The 18,594-nt window shown below is 41.8% G+C and overlaps 1 protein-coding gene across 1 annotated transcript in view; it reads left to right on the top strand.

Moving 5' to 3' along the window:
* The window catches only part of MRPL13 (mitochondrial ribosomal protein L13), a 40,348-nt gene extending 26,190 nt beyond the window's left edge, over positions 1-14,158 (top strand). Inside the window, exon 7 of the mRNA XM_075085699.1 lies at positions 13,861-14,158. Coding sequence (XP_074941800.1) covers positions 13,861-13,885 — 25 coding nt within the window. The 3' untranslated portion in view covers positions 13,886-14,158. The remainder of the gene's footprint in view (positions 1-13,860) is intronic.
* The last annotated feature ends 4,436 nt before the right edge of the window (positions 14,159-18,594 follow it).

The raw sequence follows: 18,594 nt of genomic DNA, 5'->3' as shown, positions 1-18,594 counted from the left end.
TAAAGGCTACTTTGCTGGTGATTGGAGACTGACACGCTATAGGTAAATCTACAATATCCAAGTGCAGTGCTAAAACAGAAATTATTTTTAAGGAAAGCACAAGTCCGGTGTGGAAACTGAACAAATAGTTTGTTTTTCAGAGTGGGGAGCCTTCCCATCACGCCTCCTTCCACCGCAGCACAGTCATGATAGAACATCACTCAGGGCCCAGCTCCACAAAAATGGAGAATTAAATGTCAGAATATTTTCAGTGAGAGAGATTTTCTTTGAGCATTCTTTGCCTTTATCCCTAACCAGAACCAACTGACTTCCCAACTTGTGCAGAGCTGCTGTCTTAGATCCTTGACAGGGAGGTCTGAAATAAGTGTGGTAGAAAACCATGTAGATACAGAAAAGTTAAATTATGTCTTTTCCAGACACATTTACAGGGGAGAAAGATGAAAAACTAGTTCCTTTGACAACGTTTGATTTTGTAGATTCTTACCATGAATTAAACCATTATTTCAAGTGTGTTTGAAGTTCCAGGTTGTATGTCTTTTAAATAAGTTTTAAACAGAAATCGTCACAGAATTTGCCAGTCACGTATGACTAAGCAAACAATTCTGTTCCATAAAAGCAAGGATACATCACATTCATGTGTAAATTTTCCTGTTATATACCATTTTAAAGTTGTTTAACTGGCTGCGTATATATATGTTTTTAGACAGTTTTATAGGCAGGAAATTGTTTTTGAAGAAGTATTTAAATAAGAATGTTACCAAATATATAGTACAGCAGCTCTGTGTTGTTCCAGTTAGATGGATGCATTCCTGAGAGTTTCCCTTAAGAAAGCAGAGCTGTCTGATTTCCAGGAGTGCACTCGGGCTGGTGCTGATGTGCATACTGAGCGCCTGTTCCACTGCCAGCCTTAATAGGAACGCTGCTCTGGCCAGACAGCCTCTCACTTGTCTTTCTGGGAAGAAAGTCCTTGAACAGTTTTGACATTTTTAAAACTTGATGTATTGTAAACTCTGAAATTTGGTTTAAGAAAACCAAACACCTTTTTATTTTTCTGATTAACTTGCTCGATTTCTAGCCCCCATGTGTACATCCTGCTTTGAGGCAGGGGGTTGCAGAACCTGGTCTGAAGCCATAGTTTTGATTCAGCTGAGCAGCCTGGGCTGGGCAGGGTCCTGGTATTGGCACTGTCACCCCCATGGCATGGCAGGTTCTTGGTAGTTTACCAGCAAGGCTCCATGGCTTTAAAAGCAGAGAATCACAATGTTCTTAGAAAGAAAAGTTTGTAGGTGATGAAACAGAAACATGTCAGACGCCTATGAGTTGCAGACAGCTCTGATAATCCTCTTAGGTCTCCAGTGCTAATGATGTTAGTGGAACTCTGTTCCACTTCCAGTTCCTCCCTAGCTTTGTGTTCCTTAAAGCCAGCTTTGCCAAAATGGGGCAACCTGAAGCCTACTGCTGATGTTCCTAGCACACAAACTTGTAGCTGTTGGTAAACAGAACAGCTTTGGGATTAAGAGATCCTCTCAGCCGCAGTTGCCCTTTCTATTTGTTCTCCTACAAGATAACTGCAACAGTAGTTATCTTGCACAGTTCTACAATTTCTAGTCTAAGTTCCTGTTTTTAGTTATCCACATTATTTCTGGGATATAGTAGTAACAGAGCTGAAGATTAGCCAGAGGTATCCTGGATATGTGGCTGAAATGATGTTATAAATACTACTATTATAAATGCAAGATGCTGGCAGGTTTTTTTATGAAGTAGTTTTGTCTGTTAATTTTGTCAGATAACTTTACAAGGAGCCAACACCAAAAGACACCTTGAATTATATTAGATACAAAAATTATATTTGGAGTATTTTCAGTGATGTGCTGTGTTACAAAGATTATAACTTGCAGTTCATACCAAGTTTACAAAATGCTTTTTCTTCTACAATGAAATATAAGGTATAATAAATGAAAAATTGTGGGAGTGGTTACTCCAGCTATATGCAGAAACTCAGAAAGAAAATCATAAAGATCTCCTCCAAAGATGGTGAGCTATTTTTATAAGGACCATCTTGAGTTTATTCATAAGCCTTTAAAATTCTGCACTGAAATCAACATATTCTTCCAGCCTTTTTCTTAGTTATTGCTTAGTTGCAGAGTGTGTCTGCAGCTTTTTGGGTTTTGAATTCTGTTTGTAGCGTGCCTTACATGATAGTGTTTGGTTCTTATCTTGGGCTTCAGGTGTTTCTGTAATAGGAATAGAATCAGAGAATCGTTCAGGTTGGAAAAGACCTTTAAGATCGAGTTGAACCATTAATGTAGCACTGAACCATGTCCCTAAGTGACACAGCTACACGTTTTTGAACAACCCTTTTGGTGAAGAGATTTCTCCTAATATCCAAGCTAAACCTCCCCTGGTGCAACTTGAGGCCGTTTCCTCTAGTCCTACCACTTGTTACTTGGGAGAAGAGACCAACCCCCACCTCACTACAGCCTCCTTTCAGGTAGTTGTAGAGGGCGATAATGTCTCCCCTCAGCCTCCTCTTCTCCAGGCAGAACATTCCCTCAGCTGCTTCTTACAGGACTTGTGCTCTAGACCCCTCCCCAGCTTCGTTGCCCTTCTCTGGACACGCTCCAGCACCTCAGTGTCCTTCTTGTGTTCAGTTTTGGGCCCCTCACTACAGTATTTGAGGTGCAGCCTCACCAGTGCCGAGTACAGGGCCACGATCACTGCCCTGCTCCTGCTGGCCACACTATTCCAACTATGGTTGTTGTGATCCAAATCCAGGACCTGACACTGAGCATTGTTGAACCTCATACAACTGGCCTCAGCCCATTGATGCAGCCTTTCCCAATCCCTCTGCAGAGCCTTCCTAGTCTCGAGCAGATCAACACTCCTGCCCAACTTGGTGTCATCTGCAAACCTACTGAGGGTGCATTCAAGTAAGTACTGCCCCTCTGACTTGAGCGCTCAACTCTCTCAAAGCAGGGCTGGCATGTATCATTGTTGAGAGAAGAGGTGGCCAACACAAACTTCTGTGAAAAAAATGGAGCCAGTCTTAATTTTTCCTAAAAACGAACTGTATAAACCAGGAAAAAGCTATCCTGCCAATATAGCCTGGTTCTGTTCCAATGTACTCTTCGAGGAATCCCTCTGGAAGATCATTTTCTGTGGCTTTTTTGGTTCTCAGTAAAAATTCCAGTAACTGGAGATCATTAACCCCTGTTAAAATCTGGGAACTATCACTGGTAACTTGTTTTTATAGTAAGGGCATAAAAATATCTCAGGATCTTGTGTAGCATTTTGCTTAACAGGAGACTTGAAATTAACCAAGTCTCACATTTCAGGCTACCAGAGCTGGATCTAAATTCCCATGGACAAAAAGCCACACAGATACTTGAGAAGAAAATTGCTCTCCTCTACAGTAGGTTCTAACTGCAGGCAGCAACTGGACACTAATCAAGAAGGGTCAGTAGCTTAATCATTTTAAAATTCCAACAAATTCGTGTTTAGATTGTTTAGCCTATTAAAATTAATTACTGGCTTTTCTCTAGCATGCATGAAACGCACAATTCTCATGCGCTTTTCCTGGGGGAAACTTACATTGTATCTAAAACTAGAGCTGAAGGTAAGAGATTTACTAAATGGGTAACTGGGCACTTTTGCTTCAGCTGTCTGAAGAGGCTCTCAGAAAGGAAGTTCCAAAGCTACTTTCCCCTTCCCCAAAAATCTGTTGATCTCATGTGCAAGAATAGAAACTAAGTTAATGGGAATTAGACAAGCAATATGAGAATGGTTGTATGTGATACTGTTGAACTACTTGCCCAGATGAAATTAGAATTAGACTGGTTTTTAATTGCTCTTTTATAAATGTCTGGATTTGCTTTTTCACTTTGGTGCTGACAGTAAGTCTGGAAAGCATTTCACCATTCCTTTAGCCACTTCTCTGTTTATTTGAAGAATAACGTAATTCTTTGGACAAAGCCAAGTGTACAGTGCTGTTCTTTCTACAGTCCTACAGTTTTTGGCAGAATATATCATGTAAAGAAAACACTTTCATTTGCAGAAAACGTCATCTTACCAAGATGAAGTTTACCTGTACGTTGCATTGATTTAACTTAAATTATTTCCCAGGCAGAATTCAAATAATCCAGGTCAAAATCTGGGATTGACAGTAATTTTTAAAGAGTTTAATTCAGTTTTGCTTAATTTATTTTTAAGGAAACTGGGGTTGTAACCAGTTTATTTTAAATTGTAATAAGCCATTCTTAATTTCACTAAGAGTACCTAAATGCATTTTAGCGTTGGTTTAGATGACTTGGTTTATGGCCACTTCTTAAAACTAGCACTTGTTTTAATTTTTATGTGGGGAAAAAACCCAAGCTGCAGTTGAGTTCCACAAAAGATTTATCTTAAGCTTTGTATGTGCAGGAAAGGGTTAGTCACTATAGCTGGACTGGCATAATAGTGTCAGTGAAGCCACCTTTTCTTACTCTGTTTTGTTACTAAAGGCAGCTCCTGTTACTGTGGTTTATTCTCCAAGTGAAGTAAGTTATACTTGTAGAAATGCTTTTTAGCGGAGGGGATAGTCTGCATGAGAACTACACCAATATGGAAGAGATCCTTTTGCCCCAAGCAGAGCAAGAAGTTCGTGGTTCAGAATAGGCCACGGTGGCTATTGGAAATTTAATGATAGTTGAAATGTCATTAGCTGTTTCACTGATTATTTTACCAGAGGCACGGAGCTACCCTGGAACAGTAGGTATGTCTTGAGTAGAAAAATGATTCAACTTTCCACCCCCACCCCAAGCTCTAAACTCTGTTGAGATTTGAGTGTAACCACATAATTTCGTTTAACAGAGAATGGTAGCCATGCCTAATCCTTGGTTTTTGATTTACTAGTGTGATTAGTCAAACAAAAATGTGTTCAGAAATCCCCTTTAGCTACAGTGCACTTACCTCATAGCTATTGACTTTGGCACAGCTTGTGAAGTATACCTGAAAAATATATATATTCCTCTTGTTTCAGAGTTTACAGTAAATTTTGGCTCTGTACTGAAGTCTGTCTTTTAAATTTGTCCATAAAAATGAATCTTAAGATACTCAAAACATTACAGTTGTATTCATAAATTAACTTCAAAAAGTATGCCAGATAGACCACAAATTTCATGCTATGTGTATTGTGCAACAGTTTTATACAAAACCAAATTATTTGGAATCTCTTGTTATAAGAAAAGGCTAAAAAACACCTATTGTTAATATGTAGACATGAAAGATGAGCCATACAATTATCCTGTGTAGGCAGCTGACTGTCATCAGTTAGCAATAACCCCACAGTCCTGTGATTGTGATTTCCATAAATATGAAGAAGGGCATTACAGTAGTACAGATCTAGTGTGCCTGCTACCTCGGAGTAATTGAATCAGAGTGGCTGAGGGCTAGATACTAAGTGGCATGATGAACCCACAAAATCTTTCCACTTATTAGTCTTCCCCTGTGTGTCATCTTCTGTTAGAAACCGTGGTGTTTATAAACTCTTCTGTAAGACACTTGTATGTACCAGGGGCTATCGCTGGTTAACAAATTTGAGGTACTTTAGAAGTACTTTAACACTAATTAAACTACTTTTCTTTGTATATTTTAGTTTTTCAGCCAAGTTTGGAGAGATTTTATCCCTGTTTTTACCTAGAATTCTTGAAATATGTGTAGGAAAACCATGCAGAGCTTCTGTAAAACTACACAGTCATCCTGAAGACTCATTCCGCTGTTTGGGGAACTCTCCACCATTCTGCAGGAAACAGGAAAAAAAGAAAAAAAAAAAGCCAGTGGAAAAAAAATCTATCATAGTAGCCACTGTCCTAAAATCCTCTGGCATGAGTTCTCCTAAAACATGTTGATAACAGTGAGTTAAGACTGATACTTCTTTTTTTTTTTTTTTTTTTTAATTGATAACTCATGCAAATGGTAATTCTACCAGACCTGAGATTTTTCAAGTATTATGAAGCATTGCACAGACTGTGAATGGAAGATCTGGATTTGCCTTTCCTACAGGATGGTTGTTAATTTTTATGGGGTTTTTAATGCATCTGGAGTGTTTTTTCTCATCCATGGAAGCTGTGAAATCTTAACAGAATTCTAAGCCTGTCATTTTCAACTTTTGCTGTTGCACCACTGCTTTCATCTCTCTGTCAGTTTATTAGTGCAGTGTTAGTTAGCCTTAAGGCACTGACCTTTTAAGGTGCTGATGCAAGGTTAAAGCCTTTCTGAACACGCATTGTTGTTGCTGGTGAGATTGCAGAAAGTACTGGGAACTCTGGCTCTCTGGGTCACGTTCTCCAATGGTGAGATAATTGCCTGCAGGTGAAAAGAAAAATGCAATTTGAAGTCTTCAAAGCTTCCAAACCAGGTGTGCATTGCTGAGTCAAGAGCAGGTATTGACAGGTCACCACTTTGGCAGCCCTGACAGTCTTACTCCTTAGCAGAGGCAGCTCTGAAACTATTAGCAGTCATGAAGACATGATTGCAAGCACACAAATGACTGTGGACACTCCATGAATTTTGACTTTGTATACTTCTTCCAAAATGCTTTGGACAATGCAATCTAACAACAAAACTATTCTGAGGAGAGCTTGTTTATGGAGAGACAACTATCCAGTTTTTTGGAGCTTGAAAGAAGATACGGTCGTGTTATCAAATGCTGTTTTATCAGCAGCAAGTGGTAGAAAAAAGTAGGCAGATGTGTAACTTCTTTTGGAAGAAGGAAGAGTGACGTCTATTATAAATTATATTATTATAGCTAATCCCACTGCATTTAGAAGTTCTAAGAACTGAATAACTTGGGCTAAAATAAGTAGTTTTGAAGAAGTATTCCGAGTCACTGAAGAGAAAATAATTTTTACAAGATTTTCTGAAAAGATGCTGTAAAGGATTGTAAAAGAACTTCTTTACATACAAAATAGGCAGTGTCCTGTATTACTCTAGAGCCTTAACCTTATTTCTTTAAGATAAGTAACGCTATTTTTCATCTGTCTGCTGTAAGGACTGTATTACAAGGTGTTCTCTCACTTGCCTGGAAATAAGGCAGTAAAGTTTATATATTATAGGCTTATATATTTTTGAAATCAACTTAGTTGCAGAATAACGCAGACTGGAGATTACTTAGATTTGGCCTTCACAGAGTAACACCCCCCTCTATTTTATTTTATTTTTTCTGAGCTGTTTTACCTCCACAAAACATTGCTAGGCAAAGGGAAGCATCTCTGCTGGAATGTGCTGACAAGAATTTAATAAAGATGGAACTGTGCAGCAAGTCTGTTCAGACTTGATGGAAATAAATATTCACTCCAGGAGTTGAAAATTGAACACATGTAACTTTTGAAGGGGTCTCTGTTCTGCCCACTTTGACAGGAAAAATACCCTAGGAGGAGCACATTTCACATCAAACTGGAAAATAATATTGAATATGATGGGGACAGGGTACCATCATATTGGCAAGTGTGCAAGTAGGTCTTTTTGTACTGTTAGTTTCTGGTTGCCATCTGAGATATTCAGAGGCTGAGGTCATAGCTTCATGAACATTTCTTCTGGCAAAAAGGCTGGTTTTTAAGTGTCATCCATCACTTTTCCCGTCTTTCCATTCTGCTTGTGTAGCAACAGGATAAAGAGGATCAGAGAGCTGACCTGGATTAAAGGTAAACTTGTTTTATGCAGCTGCATATGTATGCATATGTATGATCACCAAACTTCAGTATTAATTTAGCACACATAGTTTAAGCTTCGTTTGGAATAAATAAAATGGATCTTTACTTAAAGTACTCCAGGGAAGCCCCACCTTTCTTCACTGACTTTAGAGATGACTTGAAGAGACTTACCTCCTCAGGCTGAAGCTTGCCATTGTGAATTATGTCTTCAGCATCTGTGCAGAATTCACAGAGTTATATTTTGTCTGAAAAGAAATTCTAACTGCATCATTGTATTACAGTGGACCAGTTGGTTGGAAGGGACTTCCAGAGGTCATCTGGTCCAACCCCTCAGCTCAAGCAGGGCCACTCAGATCCACTTGCCCGGGACTGTGTCTGAGCTTTTAAGTATCTCCAGGGATGGAGACTCTACAGCCTTTCTGGGCAACCTGCTCCAGTGCTTAGTCACCCTCAGAGTAAAAGAGTGTTGCCTGATGTTCAGACAGTACCTCCTGTGTTTCAGTTTGTGCCCGCTGCCTCTGGTTTTGTCACTGGGCTCCACTGAAAAGAGCCTGGCTCTGTCCTTTCTCACCCTCCCTTCAGGTATTTATATACTTTGATAGGACCCCCCCCGGCCGCCTCTTCCCAGGCTGAACAGTCCCAGCTCTCCCAGCCTGTCCCCATATGTGAGGTGCTCTGGTCCCATAATCATCTTTGTGGCCCTTCATTGGACCTTCCATTATGCCCATGTCTCTCTTGTACTGGGGAGCCCAGCACTGGAGACGGTACTCCAGGTGTGGTCTCACCAGCCCTGAGCAGGGAGAAGGGTCACGCCCCCCGACCTGCTGGCAATACTTTGCCCAGAGGACCATTTGCCTTCTTTGCAGCAAGGGCGCATTGGTGGCGCATGTTCAACTTTGTGTCCGCTGGGACTCCCAAAACTTTGCTAGGTGAATGGTATCTGAAGCATTCGCACATCTGAATTAGCCCCACCAACTAATCTTCTAAGTTTGCTAATATATCTGAATGGCTCTAATTTCTAGAAAGAGTAAGTCTGCTTTGTGTTTCAGTGAGATTTCACAAATTCCTCTGATTTTTTAACCACTAAAAATAACGTTAATGTGGAGGGTATCTTCAGAATCCCTTAAGTATAGCACAGGATTTCTAAGAGTTCTAATAACTGTTCTGTTTGATCCTTAATTTCACCAATATTTTGACTATTCTATCAAGTGTCGTAGATCCAGCCTTTAACAGTTATTTCACAAGTGGACTTTATCCATATGCACGATAGCCCTTGATTTTAATTCAGATAATAGGGAGGAAAGTAATATCTGGCTTTACAAAGCCTTAGAGGGTGTTCAGGTCCTTTAGAACATGAAACCTCTCTTTTATAAATAAATGAAACTTAATTTTATAAACCAGTTCTCCTACTCCCCTCTCTGCTCTATAGGCTGCATATGGGGCTTCACTGGCTGTGGGCAGGTCACAGGTCCCTTGCTTGGGGATCACTCTGTGTTTGCTGACTAGCATGCTGACCATAGTTTGTAGCAGTGAGCGAGGCAGAATTAGCTTCCCACAATTTTCCTCTTTGTATTTTTATTCTGAATCTGTAGATATCTTGAATAAATTATAAACAGGCAGAACAGGAAGTTGAGAACTTTTGTTTTCTAGTCTCAACATCTTTTTGAGAGAATGATTTATTAAAGGATTTTTCAGTGAATATTGTCTTTATTATCTCACTTTCCCTTTTGAAATTAAGACTTCAGACTTGTTAATCTGACTTCAATTGTTTTCCCTAGTGCCCTGAATAACTTGTTTCCTGAGTAAGTACTATGCAAAGTTTTATTCTGCTTTTTACAGAACCGTAATTTGCAATTTCACAGGACCACAGTATTTTTAACTGCATGATTTATAATACAGCACATGCAACAGCAGTATTACTGCTGTCAGTGATGGAGCTTCTCTGATGTGGGAGTTATGGTGGAGGCTAAAAAGATACAAACTATAAGTGCGTATAGCTGTGATTTTGGTGTTTTAAGGAGGTGTTTGGCTTATTTTGTTACATAGTGGGACTTAGTTTCAGAAACTGTTTTTTAAATGCATGCACATTCACTCCTGATATTGCACTGTTTCTCTGTATTGTAGACCGGATTAACACTTGCTGAAATTATTATCATTAGCAGCTGTCATTGATCAAGAGACAAGAATAGCAATTCTTTAAAAAAAAAAAAACAAACATAAATTCAAGGCTATTCAGAAATTTGACATATCTGAGTAGAAAAGCTTTGTAGAGTATTGGTTTACGAAGAGGTATGCTCACATACATGTGTGAGAGAAATGAGATTATAAAATACGCTGAACTAGACCTACTGTGCCTCTAGAGAAAATCGTAGCCCATGTTCTAGGGTTTAGTTTGACCTCACTCTTATTTCTAGAAGTGGGGTACAGAGCTGAGAAGTTACAGTTTCCCTGTAAATGGGAAACTCTCTTGGTCCACTTGATTTCTTCAGCATTCAAGAACGTAGGGCTGGCATCCGTATCCAAAGACAGCGTTTATGTGGAACACCTTAATGCTGCAGAATTTTGGGAAGAAGAAAGTGCTACCAGTTACAGTGGGGTCCACTAAGAACGTTTTGTTTCTGTAGCAAAAACTGACCCTATGAACTTGTACCTATGTGCAGGTTCGCCTGTTTTGTAAGATTCAATGACTGTGGATTGTCAAAATTCTACATCAGCTGTATTCCTCTCCTGACAGCTGCGAGCAAGGAAAAAAGTTGGGAGAATTTAAGAGATTTATTGAAAATCTGTAATGAGAGCTTAGGACTAGCTCTTCAGTTTCTTTCACTCAACAGTAAATATTTGTGAAGAGAGAAGCACTGAGAGCCATGGCGTAGTTGGACATTAATTTGCTGAGTAATTTTCCTAGAATTCACTGGATTGTGTCTTAATGCTTTTTATATGCAGTATAAAATGTTAGTGGGACAAATACTTTTTATGTGTTTCGGTGGCAGAATCTGCTGCACAGGCTAATGTTGCATATTTTCAGTGAACCTGTGATCTTTGCCTTTCAGCACTGATTTCAGAGCTCCGAATTCCCACATTCTGCCTTCAGTATCCCCCTTGTCTTGGAAGCCTGCTGTCTATATACAGCAATTATTTTTTTCTCCCAAGAATGATATCTTCAAAAACAAAAAAGAGAGAGAGGCAGCTATGTGAAGTCTTGCCTTTGGGTGAATTTCTGAACAATCTCTTTTAGGAGATACCATTTCCTTTGTTCCAAATGCATAATCTCAGTGCTTTGCTGAGGAAGGGCAAAAGCGCTGCCATCGAAGAACACTCTCACATGGATTTATGTCATTTATCAAGGAGCAGTTATCTATTGGTGTTCACAAGGAGCTCATAATTCTCTCTGAGTAGACAAGGGTTTTGTGGGTTCATATTCTTCGTCTGACAAAATATTTATAACACTTTTGCCAAAGGCAGTGTTTTTCAAGGCTTCGCTTTCCTAGCGCCAAGGACTCTTTAAAAGCAGAGATTGTGGCCTCCAGAAGCCAAGTACTAGTAGGCATAAAAGCCTACTGTGGCAATAGAAAAGGCTTTAAAAACTTTTATGCTTGCTCAAACAAGTGTTTCAGTGTGGAAAATTCTGCCTTTAAGCTTCATTAACTTCATAAGACTGCAAACTAAGAGTCCAATGTTCAGTGCATTTAAGACAAGCAGCATTAAGGTTGAAATACAGATTGCTAGCAAGGAAAAAAAAATGGGTTTTCACCCAAGAACAAAGTACTGTCAGATCCCAAGTTCTGCAGTGCTCCAGCCTAACCCTAGATTGAAGTTTTAAATGTGCCATTCAAAGGAAAATGCAAAATTCTTTGAGCAGTGTGCAAGGGGATGCATTGGCCTATGAAAAAAGAGTAATAACTATAAGCTGCAAGACAGCGAGGTCTTTAACGTGCTGCATCTCTGAAATCCTTCAGCACTGGTCCACCTGTCATGGATGGATGAAGTGATAAAACTTCCACTAAATCACTGCTGAGAATTTTTCAAAATCCTGCTCCCTTAATACACCACAATGTGATATAATGAAATATGTTCTGGTATGCAGGGTGAGATCTGACTAACAGTTTGTGGGATATTTCTGAGGACTGAAATCCGGGATTCTAGGAAATGTGACTTGACTTTCCAGTGCACGCTTGCCATCAAGTGTTGAGCATGTTCAAGTCCAACGTGAAGCGCGTATGCAAACAATGTATAGGGCGCTTACGGCAGTGCTTCACGCACAAAAGATCCCAATCCAAATGTTAATGCAGAATATGTCATTTAAATGGAAAACAAAGAAGCTTTGTGATTCATTACAGCATAAACACTAGTTGTCTTTATAGTTGTTCTTTAACATTCGTATAATCATCACATTTTATATGGTACGCTTGAAATAGCACAGACTGAATTCCAGAATTGCTTTCACATAAGATCCTACAGGCTTGTACAACAATTGCAGGAATGACTTTATTTTGCAGTGCTATTGGTTGAAAAATGCTAGTTCTGCAACACATGATTGTGACTAATGACTAATTAAATATTAGACTTCTGTATGGCATCTCTGCAGCTGTCTAAACTCTCTGTCCCCGGAGTAAGCTCCCTGCATCCGTTCCTATCGGCTTTCAATTTGCATTGATGAATAACATTAATGATAAAATTTACCACCATTGTAAATGTAACTTGGTTTACTGTTGTGGATTGCAGCTTTCCCTGGATTCCAGATTTTGTTTTTGTTCAACCCCACAGCAGATCCACTGACTTAGAATTCCATTACATGTTTACAAAACCCTTGTTAATACATCTCTTGTTCAGATCCAGTGAGGCACACGCTGCATTACCTGTTTTGAGATGTGTCTGGGTGAAGAAATCAGAAGAGTCAAGAATAAGTACTTTGAGTACTGTGTTCAGTTTTGGGCCCCCCAGTTTAAGAAGGACAGGGAACTGTTTGAGCAAGTCCAGTGGAGAGCTACGAAGATGGTCAGGGGACTGGAGCATCTCCCTTATGAGGAAGGCGGAGAGACCTGGGTTTGTTCAGCCTGGAGAAGAGAAGACTGAGGGGGGATTTCATCAATGCTTATAAATATCTAAAGGGCGGGTGTCAGGATGATGGGAATGGACTCTTTTCAGTGGTGCCCAGTGACAGGACAAGGGGCAATGGGCACAAGTTGAAACACAGGAAGGTCCACCTCAATAGGACGAAAAACTTTCCTGTGAGGGTGCCAGAGCAGTGGAACAGGCTGCCCAGGGAGGTTGTGGAGTCCCTTCCCTGGAGACATTCAAACCCCACCTGGACGCATTCCTGTGCCCCCTGCTCTGGGTGTGCCTGCTCAAGCAGGGGGGTTGGACGAGGTGATCTCCAGAGGTTCCTTCCAAGCCCTGCCATTCTGTAATAACAGGTTGTATTGGTGCAGACGGTGTGTTTGCGTGCGCTGGGAAGAGCAGCCTGTTCATGCTGTGCACACAGGATCTGTTGGGGATGTAGACTTGCAGCCTGCCCACAAACTTAGCGTTCTTCTAAAACCCATCATCTAGTCTGACCCTGTGGCTTGTAGGGTCAGGGAGAACGTGGGTTCTGCGGCCAGTGGCTGTGTGGCAGAGTGGGTGACATATGCTTGAATAGGAAATGGCAGATGATTACAAACAGCAGGCTGTTCTCTGAATGTTTTCCACATTTGTCATCCAAACAGAAGGAATTGCAGAACTTTTAAGATTCAAAGTAGGTTTTTTCTTTATATCGCAGGTTTTAAGTATTCTAGTAGTGTTGTGTTGGACTGTGCTGTTAACTTAAAACTTGCCATCTTATGCACAGGTTATTTATTCATTTTTGAAAAGTGGAGACAAATTAATGCTAGTGTTTGAAGTCGTTCTGAGGCTGTATTCAGTTAAAGATGCTTTTGGCTTTGCTTAGGAAAGTAGGAATGGTCATAAGGGACACCTTGACCAACTAGTCCCGATGTCTGTAAATTCTTAGCGGTCTTAAACTTCTTTGCTTTGTTCTGTCTTTTTAATGAAATCCAGAAAATATTCATCAACACAGAAACTGCAAGCACCAGAATAAGGAAATAAAAATAGATATGGCTGTTACTGCGTCCTTAAAGCAAAGCCACTGTAGTTCCCAAGCATTTCTTAAAGCACCTTTTTTTTCCCTCCCCAGACCTAAAGATTTTCGAAGGAAGTAATAACAATAAAAGAAGAACCACCATCAGGAATGTCTCTCCTCGAAAAAAACATGGAAGCATCTGCACATCTCAGTCAGCCCTTCTGCACAGAATGGTTTTGACAGGTGTCAGCAAACTTTATCTGGAGAGATGATGAAAATCATTGTATTTGAAACAGCTAAGAGTGGATATTATGTTGTTAATGCCACCAGTACTCTGTGCTGTATGAGCTGGTATTTGTTAATTACATTTGCTTTAATACTGTTATTAAAGAGTTGATACACTTTCAATGAACATTTACATGTCATGGAATCAGTTGATTGTTCCCTGAAATGAAGTATCTTGCTCTAGAAGTTGCAAAACTTGATTTCCACGCAGTAAGAGCAGGCAGCAAGAACAGTCACAGAGCTCCCACGAACGGCCTGCTGTCAGTAAGTAACCTGGTTTGCTTTTCTGGTAACAGAGGTGATCCGTCCTCACGCAGCTTGATGAATGAGAGAACGCCAGTCTTGGGTCGGAAAAAGGGAGTCGTTCACGTAGAACTTGTTCTGTCTTTGGGGGGTGTAAAAAAAACAGTGGCTTGAGCTGTTCATTACTTCTGTATTACATTGAGCGGTTCTTCCGAAAGCCTTTTCTAGACGGCGGAGTGTGCACACCCCGTGAAATCAGCGGCTAGATTGTGCCGAATGCACGTCTACACAGGCCTGCAGCTTCCTCGTCTTTTTAGGTGAACATACCCGCTGAAGTTACCGTGGTGGTGGCAAGCAAAATCAAACTTATTCCAGAGCCAAATTACATTAGGAAACCACAACTCTTCAGAGGAAGCGGTGCCCGTACCGCACCTGCGTGCGTGCACACTGGGGTCCTGCTAGGGGCGAGAAAGATGGCATTAGACGATGCACCTTGGAGGAGGGAGGTGGTGAGATCGGTGTCATTTTTTTATGTCCTGTGGGAGTTGATCTCACAGCCTTCGGCAACCTTCTAGAAAGAGTTTTTCTGCACAACGTGCTGTGCCTGTAGTTCAGCGTGTTCGTTATGACCAAAGTAGTACTTTGTCACCCACCATGGTTTTTCATGCTGAAGCTTTGGCTGTCTTTTGATACGGAATCCCATATGGTATGCTTGGAACACTGAAAACGAAGCCAAGGGCGTATCAGTTCATGCTTACTGAGGGCCTGTTTGCTCCAGGGAGGAAGACTGCAGCGTTTTACAGCATCTGGAATTTCTTGGACGCTGGGAGAGCGACGTTTCAGTTCCAACAGAGCATACTGCTGGCGTGCTGCAGGGCGGCAAGGACAGCATGGATTTCGGAGGTGATGCTGTCTGCCAGAGTGCGTCTGAAGAGCAAACCCTGTTGGTGGGAAAGGCGCACCTCCAGGAACTGCACAGTGAATGTAGGCAAGTAATGAACAGAATGAGAACTGCTTTTTTTTTTAAATAATCTTACTGTTTTTTAATTATCTTCCTGGTTTTCAGACTCTTGTTAATCTCTGCACTTTAATCTCTAGGTTGCTGAATGACACCATCAAGGTTGACTCTCCTCTACTTTCTAGATGCTGAATGGTATTAAATATATTCCTAATACTGTTTTGTTCTTGTTATGGTGATGTTCCGTGATTGCCAGCGGGGGAGTTGATACCCTTAAGGTCCTGTCTGCCTGAGGAAGCAGGCAAGCAGAGCACCTCTCCCTCTGGGCCCCGCTTTTGCAGATGGCACGCTCTGGCCTCGCCGTGCTGGTTACCAGCGAAAACATCCATTCAGGGCTGTGCAAAGTATTTTCTTCAGTAAGTGGCTCATCCTCTGTAGGAGTAGGTCTGCTGATGCCCCACCGTAGTGTGGATTTTGTTGAAGAACTTACTGAAATAACAGCCAGTAAAGGCAGATCGTGTGGAGACACTCTGCCTTTGTCTCCTCTTAAGCCCAAATCTGATTTTGCTTCAAGTCAGAGGAGCACGCCTTCCTTACTTAGAGTGTATTAAAGAACTAAGCAGCAACATCTTTCTTACAAAAACCAAATGAGGAAACTAAACTGGGGTGTTGAATGATGCAAAATAAGTTTTAAGCTTCTGCAGATTACTTCCCTGAAGTTCATTGCTGCTTTTCTGCACAGATAACCCTCAAGCCAAAGCTGTTGTGGAAATAAATAAAGCGCCTGTTGTTTTCTGTACTATGGATGATGCTGCTGTGTTACCTGCCAAATTTTACAAAGCTTGGTGAGGAAAATTTGTGTTTTCTATATCCATTGTATACAACCATCATATAGGAAGAAACACATTTTGTTTTATTTATATTTTATTATTTGAAATAACACTTTGGTATCAGGCATTTCGTTGGCGTGCAGATGAGGTTATCCTGGGAAACGTTCCTATCCAGTGAATGTGCGGACTTTGTTTCCAAGACAGTAACCACATTTAAGTAAGTAGTAAAAGTCTTTTTTAAATCAGTAGGTTAAAGTAAATGCCCCTTTTTGTGTATGGACACAGTACATATACTTTATTGGTAAGATTTGGGTGGCATCAGCTGTTCATCACGTGCTAAGTACTTCACAGTCGGCAACTTAAGTTTCTTGGGCCATCTGGAAAAATACAAGACACTCCTCATTATTCAGAAACTGAATTTCGCAGAAAATGTGGACCATATGTGTCAGTGTCTTACTTTTTTTGGCAAACACACAAATCCCAAATAATATTTTTATAACTTGGCAGTGCCCACCAGTTACTTTTTACTACCCAGCCAGCGAACGTCTGACCAGTGCTACAGGAAGCATTCCGGTTAGCGGGGCACCAGTAGGTGTCCTTATGAATATAACGCTAAAGCACATTAACTGCTGCAATTAAAGGTTGTGCTTTAGTATAGAAGTTAAGTTATAAAATTGTGATGAGCCTGCCTACTTTATTACCCCCAAGTAACCTCTCTGTCTGGTTCGCGGCGTGCACGTCTCATGAGGCGTGAGGTGGAGGATGGTTGCAGCGGCAGCCGGTCGGGCGTGCATCCTGCCGCCGGGGTCCCCGCAGGCTGGGGCATCCAGGTTCCCCGTGGGCAGAAGGGTGCAGCGCTGCCTCCAGCCACCTCCCTGGCCCGGGCGCGCGGGGGCCGGCGTGGGAGCTGCTGCAGGCGACACCAGCACACGCAGGGATGGGGTCAGGCTGTTCCTGACCGTTTCAAATATGGGGCAAATAACACCAGTTGCCTTATTTTGAAGTGTTTGACTATGTCCGTGCTGTCTTCCTGACACCCCTGGTTTTGCCCTGCCACTCTCCCTGGTCCCACAGGAACTTGGCTATGGCGTCCCTTGACGACCAGTCTGGGGTGCAAGTTGATTATGAACCATAACATGAAGCTTAAAGTCTTTCTGAGACAACACAGGCAGAATTGTTTGAACGCTGATTTTCCATCAGTGACCTTCTTAGAGGCGCTGCCTCAGGACCTGCTGTTTGGCACATGAAGGGAAGAGTCCAGAAGGTGTCGGCGCAACACACAGGTGGGCGAGTGCCCACTGGGAAGGGGCAGGGAGGGAGTTCACCTTGGGGTAGGTTAGCCTGGGTGGGCACAGCAAGTACAAGCAGGTAACTTAATCACGTGATGCATCCATAACCTGCTTTTAGTTTTAGTAAGACCTGACTTGTCAGCTCTGCGCACCGGGCTGCGACAGGCACGTCTGCGCACGCAGCCGCACTCGCTTGGTGCCTCCGTATTCTGTAACCTGCAGTTGAGCTGCTCGAGGATAAACTCTGTAACTTACCTGACACTTTTTTACCTCCTTCTACTTTAAATGCAAGTCCAGGTAAGGAAATGATGTTCAACTCACATTTCCATCTGCTTTTCTCACCTTTCTCCAAGGACGCGGTGGGAGTCAGGGGTGAGAGAATCATAGAATCATAAATGTTGGAAAAGACCTCTGGGATCATCAAGTCCAGCTGTCGAAGACAGAACAACAGGGACAACAGAAACACGCAGCCGCCTAGCCAGGACTGGCCCTGGGACAGAGAGCTGTGGGTGTTAGTACGTGTACAAACGGTTTGTGTTACTAATGAGCCTGGATTCTAGACCAGATTTGAAATTACGCAGCAAAGGTACCCGTTTCTCTCCTTCCTGGTGAGCTGAGGGCGCTGGCAGCAGCCAGAAGGAAAAGCTGGCAGGTCTTCCCTCCCTGAGCACGAACAGACCAAGCCCAGCTGGGCGGGCAGGAGCGGCCCTGGGATCCACAGGCCATCCTCTCCCATCTTTATAGGCCTGGATTATACTGCTCCAGCGCTGCACTTTCAATTCAAATTGACATTTCTGAGCTTCTACTTTACATCCTGCTTTGATGCTTAGTCTCCCTAGTGCTGTTCAAAGCTGTTTATTGAGTTACTTTATAATGCACCTGCTTTGCTGTAACATGATGCACTGCTTTGTGCCCCTCGGGTGGGGGTTTTCCTGCCGCGCATTATTACCTGCTCCAGGTTGCTCCAAAAGACCTGCTGGTCTTTTGGCTTTGGCCTGTCAAGCTGCGAAAGCACACGTCCACAGATGGTACGACTGTGTCATCTCATAGTTACTCTCTACACTTGTTCATAGCTAATTTTAAAAATAAGGCTAAATATTGTTTATTCTAAGCGCCTGCAGCCTTTAAAATAAGGCTGTTGCCCAAAAGTGTTGAAAAAGGAAAATGTATTTTCTTCTCTTTACGTTCAGTTCCCCAAAGATCTATAAAATTGGTCCGAGCTAAAAATCAGTCAAGTACAGCA

The sequence above is a fragment of the Phalacrocorax aristotelis genome, chromosome 2 (assembly GCF_949628215.1).
Source record: "Phalacrocorax aristotelis chromosome 2, bGulAri2.1, whole genome shotgun sequence".
NCBI classification, from domain to species: domain Eukaryota; kingdom Metazoa; phylum Chordata; class Aves; order Suliformes; family Phalacrocoracidae; genus Phalacrocorax; species Phalacrocorax aristotelis.
This window is presented reverse-complemented; position numbering and strand designations above follow the sequence as displayed.